At 47.3% G+C, this 13,405-nt stretch overlaps 1 protein-coding gene across 5 annotated transcripts in view; it reads left to right on the forward strand.

Annotated features, from left to right (window-relative positions):
* The first annotated feature begins 2,799 nt into the window (after nt 1-2,799).
* Nucleotides 2,800-13,405, forward strand: part of FMNL2 (formin like 2) — a 78,998-nt gene continuing 68,392 nt past the window's right edge. For all 5 annotated transcript variants that reach the window (XM_085312970.1, XM_085312973.1, XM_085312971.1 and 2 more), the window contains exon 1: nt 2,800-2,878. In XM_085312970.1, the coding sequence (XP_085169096.1) occupies nt 2,801-2,878 (78 nt within the window). In that variant the 5' untranslated portion in view covers nt 2,800. The remainder of the gene's footprint in view (nt 2,879-13,405) is intronic.

The raw sequence follows: 13,405 nt of genomic DNA on the forward strand, positions 1-13,405 counted from the left end.
GACGTGAGTCACCATTCCTGTGCGTGCGCCTCTGCTTCCAGGGCAGGCGCTGGCGGGGCCAGAGCAAGGGCCTTGCGGAGGAGGCAGGTGAGGTCCCGCCGGCACCGCGCAGAGCCCRCGCGCGTGGTGCCGTTCCCCCACGCGGGGCCGTGCTGCGTGGCGCTCGCTCCGCCCGCGCATCGCCGCGCTGGGGCTCGCGGTGTGCAGGGAGGCCAGGTGGCTGCAGCAGCCGCCGCTCCCGCATCCTCCGCCCTGTCTCCTCGCAGCTATCGCTGCCTGCGAGGCAGGAACGTCTGAGCAGCTTGTGAGTCGCCCCCTGCGCCGTCGTGGTTGCTCGCCCAGGCTGTTGAAGTAAGCTGGTGGAAGCTGAAACCTGAATCTGTGACCATCTGGGAGCTGAGTCGAGCCGCTGGGATCCGCTGCCTGCCGGGCGGCAGCGCGTCCCCAGGCAGGGGAGAGGCAGGGTGAAGGCAGCCTCGGCCCGCCGACAGCGCAGCTGCGCAGCGCGAGCATGTGGTTTATCACAGCACCCGAGGCTTGAAAGCCGTAATGAAACGGGAGGCGACAGAGCTCCGTGTGATACCTAAGCACTGAAACGCAAATAGCAAAAACCTTTCGTTGTGATCAGGACGTGGCGCTAAATCAGCCAAAAACAGTCTCAGAAAATGTCACCGTTGACCGACAGGCAGGCCTTTGCCAGTTAAACTCTCTGGGCTCCAATTGAAAGCCCATCACCACACCAAGGTCACCTCCAAGGGTAGCTCGGCTGCTCTTCGTCCCCTGAGCGTGCCGGGTACCGTATGCACCTTTGTGATGGCACAGTGATGGCTCCTAGCACCTGCAGTCTGCGTTCGGAGGTTAGTACTTGGTGTCAGAGCCCAAATCAGTGTATCGATCGCGTAAATGCCTCTCCCCTAGCAGGAAAGCTGCAGTTTAACGTTTAGCTGTAAGTACAATTGACAGACTGCATCTGTGATACTGTATTTTTAAAACACCACTTCCTAATGCATGATGATTTATCATATGCTTTGATATTGTTGAGCTATCACTCCAGCACGTGCACAGATGTACGCAATATTTCTTGTATGTCTACTTGTGGCTATTACAGTCGCATCAGGACCTTAGCACTCAATCAGCCATTGCTAGAGCTTATTTAAGTTTGGATTTGATAGTGTGCCATTAGTTATGGGATTATTAATGTGCCATTAGCTTGTGGCATATTCTCTAAAGCTGCCCAGATAGCCTGGGCTGACCTTAACAGATACTCGTTTGTGCTCACAGCAGCTTGGACAGCGTGCATCCCTCCTCCGTCCTCCCCGGGCACAAGGCTCCTGCGAGGGAACCGGAAACCTGAGCCTGGAGCTCAGGTTGGCTGTGCGAGTCCTGCTATGGGCAGAGCAGGGATCCCAGGGTGTTTCTAAGAATCTCGATGACAGGTTTGTCTTGAGAAGTCTCTAAAAACGGCCTCTTACACAGGCTGTGAAGTTGCATCGTTCTGGAGCAGAATATTTTGATACCTAAGTGCCAGTTTACTGATTACCGCTTCACTGCTTGATTATTTACCAGCCTTTGGTTCTGGCCTGTCTTTGTGCCTGTGAGCTGCCTGGCCTGCCGTAGCCTTTTGGAGATTAAATGAGGAAACATGCTGATTGCCAGCACTGGGGATGTGCGTGGCCCTGCCCTGGCCTGGCTGACAGCGTGGGGGTGCTCCAGTGCCTGGCTGATGCTTCACTTGGTTCCCAAGAGGAATCATGCAGGGAAAACCAGCTGTTTTTGCTTCTAGAGTGTTAATTCAGGATTAACCCTGTGGAAGAGAATGTGAGCTAGAGCCTGAGAGATTCTTAATGACTGCTGCGTTCAGGCACTTCRCCTGGCTGTGCTTCGGCTGACTGATAGGGAGCTCCCTGAGAGCGGGCACGTTGGCCAGGCTCTTGCAGGAGTCCTGTGTTCTCCTTAAGTGTAAATACAACAATTATGCAGCATATTTAGAGACACAGCTCTTGGAAAAGCTGCTTGTGAATAAGCATCCAGTCTGTGCTGTTCTCCTCTCAGACAAAYACTCCTGGAACGGGTACCTTATTTGACATCAAAGGAGAGATAGCAAATGATAGGCATCATCTAATGGATGCCTCTCCTGTATTTTCTCATTCTTTGTTGTAGGTTGTCAGTCAGAGCTTCTAGATCATGATTTCTGTGTGTATGATGGGCACAGTATCACGATGGGCAGCAATCCTACCTCCAGCAAGTGTACAATCCAGATAAGCTTGCATGTGGTGACATTTGAAAACTGAAGAGTGTCCTGCTGTTAAAATAAAATGAAATGACATTTCAAGATCTTGCTTTTAAAAAATAGCCTTCTGAAATCTCCCAGTGTGCAGCTGAATTCTGCATTTTTCTTTATTAGTACACCTAAGTGAAGGGGACCGTGAAGAGGAAGAGGGGAAGTCATGCGAGAGTTGTGGTGCACTGCACAGAGGCAGGAGTGATGGGGCTGGAGTGGGGAGGTGGCCGCTTTGTGGCAGCCACCACTGCTCACCTCCTCCTCCTCCTCAGCATGGCCCAGCACCAGGAGAGGTATTGGTGAGCCCTGCGCGTTGCTGCTTTGTGATTCACTGGCACTTTTGGGGCCAAAGATGACATTTGGAGGGAATGTTTCAGAATAACTCTGTCAACAGGAATTCACATAAAACAATTAAAAAAACCACAGCCATGTTGTGTTGGTTTGCTCGTGTCTGACTCCTTCTGAACTTAAGCCCTTTGTGGTCCCTCATGTTTGTTTTCTCTTTCTCCACAGAATGCGATGAACTTGCCGCCTGACAAAGCCAGGTTATTGAGGCAGTATGACAACGAGAAGAAGTGGGAGCTCATCTGTGATCAGGTAAGGGGCAGCTGGGAAAGCTTTTCGCAGACATCCTGTTAAGAGCACAGACTCGGTTTTGTCGGCACTGTCCCAAGGCTTGAAGAGGACAAGTGTTCAAATAGTTTTAAACATCCATTTCTTTGGCCTCATGATCCGTTGTTTGTAAYGTCTCTAGAAGCCTTGTAACAATACTTCCCTTTTTCTCTATAGAATGATATTTCTTTCCCATCTGATTTCATTGTCCCCTCTCTGTCTATTTTCTCTGTGTGATGAACATTGCTTATTTTGTGTGGCATAGACTTGAGGAGAATGACCTTTGTCCACCTCTTGGTAAGTGTTTTGGGTTTGGTCTGTCCTGACCTGCATAATATGAATAAATGGTCATGATCCAGTTAGTATTTGGCTTTTCATATCACAAGCCACTATCACAGTTGGCATTAGCTGTCCCCTTCCGTGCAACATGAGTGGTTGTGCAGCTTGAACTACCTCTTCATCTCCAGAGACTGAACAGCAATCTTCAGCAGCACCATAGGCTGAGACATCTTTTGTGTGTAAGCTCTGCTGTGGAGTACAGACCTGGCAATAGTAACAACAGGTTGCCTCTGCCGTGTCAAATGAGCATAAACTACAACATTTAGAGGAAGTGAAGCATGCAGAAGTTAAGAAGCATATTTGTGAGCCAACATCAAAATCAAGTTCTAGCATAAACTTCAAAAGTAATTGCTAGGGAAAATAATTGATCCAGGACTAGAAGGAGAGGGTGTTTCTTTGAAATGCAAAAACAGAGGGACCAGGATGTCAGTTTGGCAGAAGGTACAGTCATGCTATGAGGTCAGGAACATCATAATAAATAGGTTTGTGGGCCTTTTCCTGCTTACCCATTACGGGAGTTGAGCTTATTATGAAATCCAATTACCTTTGAGTAAAGTTGAATACAGAATTACCTACTTCTCTCCAGGAGTTTTCTGTGCAGAAGACTTAAAGCATTGCACTATTTAAAGTTTCAGTAGCGATCTGGAGCAAATTGCTTAATCTATTGTGAATTATTTGTTTCTTCAGGGATGTTAGATTAGAGCACATACATTCAAAATGTGAACATTTAAGAAGTATGAGCTCTGTGCATGAGTTATATGCTCAGTTTGCACTGTTTTGGCAATAGGGCAGGCAGAATTAGTTGCATCATAGCCTTGATGTGCTCACTCACACCTGAGAGCTGATCCACCCTTTGCAACATGCAGCTGCTGCTGATTCATCTCAGCCCTAAACTCTACAACAAGATAAGAGACGGACAGGTGGAAATACACAGTGAGGAAAATTTGCAACCTGGAGTAACTGCGTATCTTTATAGCTCCTTTTACAACATACTGAGCCCATCCCAGCGTTAAGATGAATCCACTTCCCATTGCTTTGAGAGGGGGTAAGCAGAGAAGAAACTGCATTGGATTGCTCTAACTGGCACTGCAGAGTCTAATCCAGCAAAAGGCCCCAAAAAGTAGGGAGCTGACAGCATGCCACCCTTTCTATGCTCCAGCCATCGGAGGGGACACGCTTTGGGAGCCAAGGAACTGCATGTCTGTTATCTATGAGAACTTCCTGGCCACCCTGACGTCCCTTGTGACTGTTTGCCAGCCTCTGTAAATTAAACAGCACGGAGCAGGTGTCTGTAAAAGCACCATAATACAGCATATGGTGTGTGAAATATTTATATCTGTCCACATAATTATGGCACATGGCTAAAAATACTTCCATGAATAAATTTTGTACAGCATGGATATTTTAATGTGGAAGCAGAATTTGAACTGCTATTTTGCATTGGAATCACCCATTACACCATTTTTCATCCTTTTTTGCTTATTGAAGGAGAGAGGATGTAAATTAATGAAATTGCTGGAAGAAATTAACTCTTATTCTACATAGTCCTGTGCCCAGTTTCAGCATGTCTGAAAAAGAAAAGGGTGCAAATAAAGAAATTGCTCTTAAATAATATTTTCTAAATAGCTTGTGAAACAGGTCCTTGTCATTTGTCTGTGAAATATTTTGAGAACTAATTGCTGGGACATTAAGGTGTTAGGGGCATTCATTAGGGCATCACAGGGTTTGGTCCACGAAAGAAACTCTTGATTTATAGAAGATTAACAGAAGTGGAGAACTACTGATCTCATGCTTAATATAATAATAATAATCTCAAATCTTCCTTGAGTAGGATTATGCACTTTCTGCTGAAGCCTGTTGAGGATTGCTGGGCTGGTTGTAGAGGACTCATCTGGTGTGGTCTGTAAACCTTTTGAGCCTTCTAAGCTTTTTTGCTGGTATTGTAAAAGCTGCTCCTGACCTCTGGTTTAGCGAGCAAGGAATAAATTTATGGAAGATAGGAAGAGCAAAACTAATATTCCTGCTTCTGCTCATGTATTGTAATGGTCGTAATAGTCACTGAGTTAAGGTAGGAGATGGTCAGTCTTGGACCCAGATAAATCTAGCTGAACAAAGGCAGACTGGAGCTTTAGGCAGGGCTGTGACCCAGTGGCAGGGTGAACAAGGAGATGTTAGTTCCTGGTGTGGTTGTGTGTGGGCTGGCACGGAGGGCCGGAGGGGCTGGGCGGGTGGTTGTGGTTCTGGAGGAGAAGGTGGGGTATGGGTAGAGCTCCTGTCCTGCCCCTCATCCCTGCTCCTGGTTCAGAGGACATGCTGTGACAGGCTTAGAGTCTAGCTCTGTTCCAGCCCAGCCAGTGGTTTCAGGATTTATGTGGAGAGGAGAGCTCTGAGGACCCGTCTTTGAGAGCTGTGGCTCTCCCCAGAGCATAGCCCTAGAGGAGCAGCCTGGGGATTCGTTAGGGAAATGCTCATCCCTATGGCTGATTGCAAGCGCTCCAGCCTGGAAGGGATTGCATGGGAGATCAGCTGGGGAAGGTGAGTGTTGGGAATGAGCCAAGCAGAGAAGATGATAAAATTTCCTGACATAATAAGGCAGCCTTTTGGGTTACTGCCTTCCTGGAGAGTTATGTTCGGTGGCAGGCCGGAGTTTTGTTCTAACCTTGCGGAGTGAGGTTTTACAAAGGGGACAGAGATGGGGAGGGAGAGGGTGGGATCATCTCACAAAGTTCTTCAATGCCCTCTAATGGCAAATTGTGGCAGGGCGCAGCATGGCAGGGGCAGAGACCGTGTCCTCRCCATAGGAGATGCTGAAGATGTGTGGGAAATAACAAATTAAGAGACCTAAGAGGAAGGGAAGGTTTGCCGGGAAGTCATACGGTTTACACCCATACGCCATGGGTCATGGGTCCATGCCATGCCATGGGTCTGTGCCAAATGCTCATTGCCCCTGAACCAAGGCCACATTSAGTGCATCAGTAGAGTTCTCTGTTCACCTCCAGGGTTTTGACTTGTGACTAAAAATGAAAGTGCAAGTACACACCCTTTTGAAAACAAAATCCTCAAGTAAATAGGTTGTGCCAGACTAGTCTCTGTTTCTTTCAGCTCTGAGAGTGAAATCTTGGTTATGCTGAAGACAAACGTGGTATTCCCCTTGACTTCAATGTCTGAAATTGCCTTAGGGAAGTGAAGTTTATCTTGCTGTGCTTTTTGGCAGAAGATCATGGYAAGGGAGAGTCCAAGCACAGAAATCTGGTGTTTTGAGATTATGCTGTCAAAAATAAACAACATTCAAAATAGCCTAGCAAAGTATAACTTCTGAAACCACAGCAGGACCCTAAAGAGCTGTGTTCATATGTACTTATATTAAACAAGCTTTAACTGTAGTTGCTAGGTCATTTTTCTTAATTAATAAGACAAAAATATTAATCAGTAGGCTCTCTGTTCTGCCAGAGGTTGTATCACAACCTCCACAGTTCATACTAGCTTATACATTACACTCACACCCCTGGGAGCCAGGCTTGCTTTTCACACTTCTTCCTCCTATACACCTTTTTGCCTGAGTTCTGCGAAGGGGAAATAGTGTATGGCTTTCCTTTCTATAAAGCATGGAGAGCCATTTTAAAGTCCAGAGAGCTGGGAAGAGTCCACAAATATCTTTGTGCCTTTTGGCTTCGGGCTGGGAGTTACTTTAGAGGCAGCCAGTCCCATTCAGTCTGCAAACAGCAGAGCAGTGGAGACAGCAGTCCTGCATGTTGACTTTGGGTTTCTAGTGGATTATTGTTGGAGAAAAAGCTGGCAGGCAGGGGTTGAGCCTGCACAGAGATTTCCCTGGGATGCTGTGGTATCAGTTGTTTGACAGAAATATCAGCGGTATGCCCCAGATCGCTCCTCAGAAATACGGTAAAGGGAGGGTGATTGGAGAGTCGCATCTTACGCTGTACATTACCATATGGTGCCTTTGCCCCTTTTGCAGGAGAGAGCTGGATTTCTTGACACCATGCAGCCAGTGCTTACCACATCTTTGTATATCCTACAGTTGCCTTTTGGAGAGACTTTGCATAAAATATAAATGTTGTTATACCAGTTAATCTCCCCTCACCTTTTCTTCTTTGAAGAACCCTGTTGTGTGTAAAATATGGCTTATCTTTAAGCTGTTGTGATAGAAAATCCAGTGTTTTATTGAACTCGTAGGCAGGCAGCTGGACAGTAGAGACATTGACAGCTTCATGGCCCCRTGGAAGGTGGCTCGTTGAAGTCAGACCCCGAGGAACGGGAGCGGCTGGACGTACACGTGGGGCACGTAGGCAACGGCTCTTTGGCTGCAGGGACCGACAGGAGGAGCCAGCGCTGTTAGCGTGCTGCGGACTGTYGGCGGTTTTGCTGTCTTGGCCAGGTCCCCAGCGGATGTGCCGGTGACCTGATTTTGCAGAAAGTTAATAATGGTGGAAACAAATCCCTCTTTGCYGACCAGCTGGTGAAATCTGCCCCCAAAGTGTTATAATTAGTGCGGAGATGAATGGCTGCTATCATTTCRTTTCATAATAAGACATAAAAAATGAAATTCTCTGGTATCAGCCCTCAAATTTTGTTGGGGAATGGAGTATGTGTCCTGCTTTTATGGCACGTTGGTACTTCAGGAGTAAGAAGAGGCTCGTATCCAGCCCCGTTCGTCTCCCGTCTTTGGCCAGCGTTGGCGGTGTGGGTGGGTTGCGGCCTCGAAGGGCTCCCAGCGGCTGCTGGGCAGCGTGCTGCTTGTTGCAGGCCGGGACGCCGACGCGGATGCTTTATGCGTTTGCCTCGTGTATATGAATGAAACAAGTTAGCAAGGGTAATACTAATAGCATATGTCACTAGGGCAGAAAGTGTCCTGAATAGTTTTGGAAGCAAAAGAATCCTGGAAAAGCCACAATTTCCTGGTTTCAGAATAAATGCATTTTCCAGATTTGGATGACCAGGAGATGTATCAAGTTCTTCTTAAGATCACATGGAAGAGGAAAGAGAGAAATCTGACAGTTCCTTTTTGCTGCTCAAGTAAAGTGCCTCCCCTCCCTGTTTTTTGTATCTGTCAGGAAAAGACTGGTGTAATTTTTGAGACTGTTGGTAAAGAAAGCAGTAGGAATAGTTTTATGCTTCCTCATTCAAGCTTTTCCCTGAATTTTTGTTGTTTYTTGCTGTAAAGAGAAAGTCGGGGCCTGGGAGATCTTGATGTTTAGCAGTGTGCTTGTGTTTCGTCTTCCCAGCGAGAGCTCCCCGCGGCATCGCTCCTCCGAGTGCTCCCACCRGTGGGACATCTGCCCATGGAGGCGTTTGCTTTACTCCTGCTCCCCAGTTAAATGCCACGGAGCCATTCTCTTAAAAATTGCTGCTGCTGCTGCTTGCTCTTTGTGGGTGCTTATCTGCATTTCTATTGCCTCCTGTTGTCTGTTGTTTGCTATATAACACTGATCCTCAGCAATTTTTCAAGTAAGAAAAGACCTTTTATTCTTGAAAATTAAGTTAATCTAGTAGGTAGCTGACAAAGAATAAAATTATTGTCAGTCTGTGCTTTTCCCATTTCAGGTTTGTAGGTAGTGTTAGTGCTTATGCGAGTCACGTAGACRACAAGATAAGATAGATTCCATCAGGATTTGTTAACTTTTGTCATGTCTTAACAATGCAGTTGAGGGACTACAAGAGGAGGAACCGACAATGCATAAGTTGTAGTGACACCAACAGGCATATATCTTTTGCGCGGTGAAATTTGCAGAGGTGAATGTGAATTTTAAAGTGTGTGGTAAAAATCCCCAGCCTCCTAGATCGAATGGCATTAAAGCCCTTGTCATATGCATTTATATTTTGAAAGTAAGTTTTGCCTGATGAGCAATTATGAATTACCAGAAGTGGAGAGGAGGAGAAAACAGGAAAAAACAACAATTTAAAACCTGTTATTTACAGTAGCTAAGGGAAGCGAATTACATGGAAATAGCACTGCCTCAGCGTTAGCCGTAGGGCGTGTGATGCCGCCCCGGCCAGTGTTTGTACTCAGAAGTGCTAGTATCTACCTGCAAGTAAGTGCTGTTCAGGAACACGAGGAGGAGAGGACATACGCTTTCCTGCATGGGACGCTGAGAGGTTYGCTCCACCGCTGGCGCGAGGCCTCTCCGGAGAGGGCAGGGTCCCGCGGCTTCACCCGCGCCACGCGCTGCTGGAGCAGGGATGTGGACCTGCAATGAAGAACCTGAAAGCTCTAGCAAGCCACGATCTGATACGCTGTGAGATACCCTTTTTTAGTATTAGAAGATAATCATTTTTAGATGCTACATGGGAAGTGATTTTTCCATCTGATTACTTCGACTGTTTGGGCAATATATTTATTTTACGTAAATGGAAATAGGGTAACTTTATATTTTATTGGGTTATTTTATATTTACATAATATAGACATATTATATTTTTATATTAAATTTTATATTTATATTATACTGCAGTTGTCCCTGGTAATCCAGGGACGAAGGATGGATGAGGGCCGTTGCGCCGGAGCTGGATGCGCCGGAGGCCTGGACGCCTGTCTGGGAGCCAGGAGYGCTGGAGCCCTGTCACTCGCCCCGTGGCCCTGGGAATGGCAATGACACACTCAGTTTTTCTACCTGTAAACTGGGAAAGACATTTTGCACTTATTTGCACCTTGGTGGGCAGCTGAGGTGGAGTAAGTTAGCAGGCGTGCAGGCGCTGTTTGGAAATGTAGAGCCAGGACCAAACCGGCTCGGGCAGTGGTGCTCAGCTGCGTAGGCACTTCTTTGATTCAATAGGGAATGAAAGCCAAGCAGGGCCCTTAGGAACTGAATTGTGGTGGGAAATGAGAATAAATCCAGCGCACGATACAGCGATGCTCTTCCAAGGAACAGTGTTGCTGCTTAGGCTGAAAGCTTTGCGGCCCTGACCCTAAGGCTTGTTCCGAGCCCCTCTGAGGAGGCACCTGAGCCGGAGAGTCTAGGTCTGAATCTTACGACCAGTGGAGCAGGGGTGGGTAGCAGCAATGTGAAATGCTAGTGCCCGGCTCCTGTTGCGGGTGGGAGGGTGGTTTTTGTGAAGGTGCTTGGGGGCTGCCCGCCCGGAGCCTCCTCCCTCTCCCCGACAGGCAGGCGTGTGCCGCGGCCTCGCGCTCCTGCCGCTTCTTAGGGAAAGCGGTAGCCAGAAGCAGGCTGCGTCCCGTCAGACGAGCTCCTCCGGCCCCCAGCCCTGCCGCCCGGGGAGGGGGTCCAGCCTGAGGGCAGCGGGCTGGCCAGCCCCCTGCCCGGCGGTCGTTCGGAGGGCCTGGGGGAAGCAGAATACCAGACCTGAAATCCCGATGTTCTGATTAGCATCTCCCCTTCCCACCCGGGGGAATTGCAGCGTAGTGCCGGGAGCCGCTCTGCCCTTGTAAGGCCGCGGGTCGCAAGCGGATGCTCCGCGCAGCCCGGAGGCATCGCRGGGTCTGAGGTTGCAGGTGTTGCGCGGGGTCAGCCCCCGGCTCCTGCAACTCACGATGTATCGGCCTCTCGTGTGAAACAGTCGAAGCTGGATAAACCAAGACAGAAACCATGTACAGTAAAGGGCATTTTTTAAAGCTAATCTCTCATGACTTTCCAAAGCAGAAAATACTGTAAGGAACTATAAAAAAATTTTCATGACTAAATGTTTACCACGGCTGATCTGTGATCACTAGAGAAGAGCATTGCTAGTATCTGCTGTTCGCTGTTAACGTCTTTAAAATCTTTCAGCCCGAATGGTTCCTCTGTATAATAATAGGCAGTGTCTACCTTTTTTTTATAAACTACCTGTGGCCATTATTAGGTAAATATATACTTGCAGCTAGCTTTTGAGAAAGCCAACAAAAACATATAATATCTGCATCATAGGCTACTAATTTTGTTAAGTGACTACCTTTAAGCATTTCGTTTTGAAAACTGCAGATATTAAAACTGGCAGTTAGGAAAAACTCATGTCAGTCTAACAGATGATGTCTGATTATTAAGTAAGAGAAATCTATCCAAAAGAATGAAATAACTTCTCTAGAGGACTAGACTAAACACAGCAGAGCTACATCAGCATTAGAGAACTCCCAAGAAGAGAAGAATAAATATTAAAGTTAATGTGGAATCTTGTCAAGAGTCTGAGTCGGTGCTCTCGGAAGAGCTGATCCGCCGGCCGTACGTACCGCTTGCTCTTGCGGGTTACTTGCCTTCCTTGCAAAACTGACGTTCATTTTTGTGTCCAACTGCTTTGCAGATATAACTGATAATACTTGGACATGGTTACCCAAATGCAGAGTGCAGACACTTGTACCTTTAGCTGTTTGTAGGGAAAGAGGTCAGTATTAAAGTGTTGCAGCATCCCTAGAGCTCATGCAAAACTGTTGTGGTGGGGGAAAAATGAGGAACAGTTGTGGTCTCGGAGGTTCACAGGTACCTCTAGCAAACTCTTTCCTGGCCTGCAATGGACCAGATTCTCATTTACAGCAAAGTGTTTGTTTTTTTTTTCCCTGTCCCTCTGGCAGAGTAAAGAACTTCTGGAATGAGTTAATAGATGTAAAGTACTTCTACATACTTACATTTATGCTCACTGTAAAGTCACAGTCTGCAGTATCTTAAGGGAGTTGTAAGTCTGAATAAGAAACTGGCCCAAGTGTTCTGTAAAAAGTGCAGAAAGTAAGCTAGCAATGAAGGTACTTTGGATATTGATATCTTATTATTTAAAATGATTTATTTGCTTTCTTTTTCTTTTTTCTTTTCTTTTGAAAAGCCCCTGCCCACATCGTGGGTGCGTTCCTTCTTCCTTGAGCGTATGCTGCTCATCGTGGCCAATTCGCTGCTCCCATTGCTGACGGGTTAGAGGCTAGGGCTGAGCTTCGCACGTGTCCCAGGACCGAGCAGATGACTTCTGGCTGTGCTGGTGGGAGCTGTGTCGTTTAATCTTGGCATCCCAGTTCAAGACCTGTCTTTAAAGCCGTGCATCTGTGTCTTGCTTCTGTCTTTCACAACGCACTGGTAGCAGTTCCAGTTAGCAGCAATTTAACTACAGTTACGCAATTTTGTAGGTAATTATATGCACACAAAGACAGAGSAGTCTACTGAAGAGGTATTTTTCACAGGCACATGAGTTTCAAACCGTTTTTTCCCCTCGTAGTCCACTGACCAGAGTAAGAGCTGATCAAAACCGTTGCTGCTTGTCAGTAGACTGGGGCTGCTTAAACCAGCTCCGCGTCTGGCCCTTTGCCTTCCTAGGGGCTTGTTCCTTATTGTTGAAGGTTAGAAGCTACAATTATTGCTCCTTCCTTTCGATCACCACAAACCGTGTTTATTTTCTRAATATTATGAGGGCATAAAAGGAACCGTCTTACTGAACGAGAGCCAAGTTGGTTGAGCTGCTGTACTGGGATCGGCCGGGGGTTGCTCTCCGCACGGCGTCAGCTCGCCTGCGGTCCAGCTCGTGGGTGTGCAGTGCGTAGCTTGCATAGCTCCTGTAGCCTTCGGACGGGGGACAGGCRGTCTGTTTATCCCTTTACCACCTGCAGCTATGCATCAAATGTGCAGAAAGGCTTGAATTTAAGGTTTGTTTGGAGTCGCTTGCCCACACAGCTGTGTATGTTAATACTGCTGCTGCCCTTGGAGCTGTAAAGCTATTTCTGCTGAACAGAATGTGTCTTGCATTACATTTTGCAGCAGCATTGTATTGCACTAGCATGGAGAAGAGACAGTCTTGTTTGGGCAATGCATTGAGATCCTGCATAATTTTTTCCCCAAACAACTCAACCTAGCACTTGCACTCTATTTGCATTGTCGTTTTAGTCGTTGCAGTTACGACTCCATGTCCACTGTGTCCAACTCTGCTCCTGCACATATTTCATGCACTTAATTAAGTTGTGCCCAGTATCTTCAAAAGTTCCCTGCCCTAGTGGATCCTGCAGGGTGATGTTACTTACTCTCAAACTTGGAAACACKAGGAGTTCAAAGAGTGAGTCCAGTAGTGACAGTGAACTCAAGCAYGTCTCCGAGTCCATGTCTGTAGAGCTAGGCGGAAGCCGTAGCTGCGGGCATGATGCTACACGTGAGGGATGGAGTGCAACAAGCCCCTTGCCCTCTGCTCACAGAGGAAGTAGCCATGTCGCAGTACTTATCCACAAAATGAGCGCTGCGTTGCAGTTCGGAGCACGGAG

The sequence above is a fragment of the Rhea americana genome, unplaced genomic scaffold (genome assembly GCF_003343005.1).
Source record: "Rhea americana isolate MKP2758 unplaced genomic scaffold, rheAme1 scaffold_372, whole genome shotgun sequence".
Taxonomy (NCBI): domain Eukaryota; kingdom Metazoa; phylum Chordata; class Aves; order Rheiformes; family Rheidae; genus Rhea; species Rhea americana.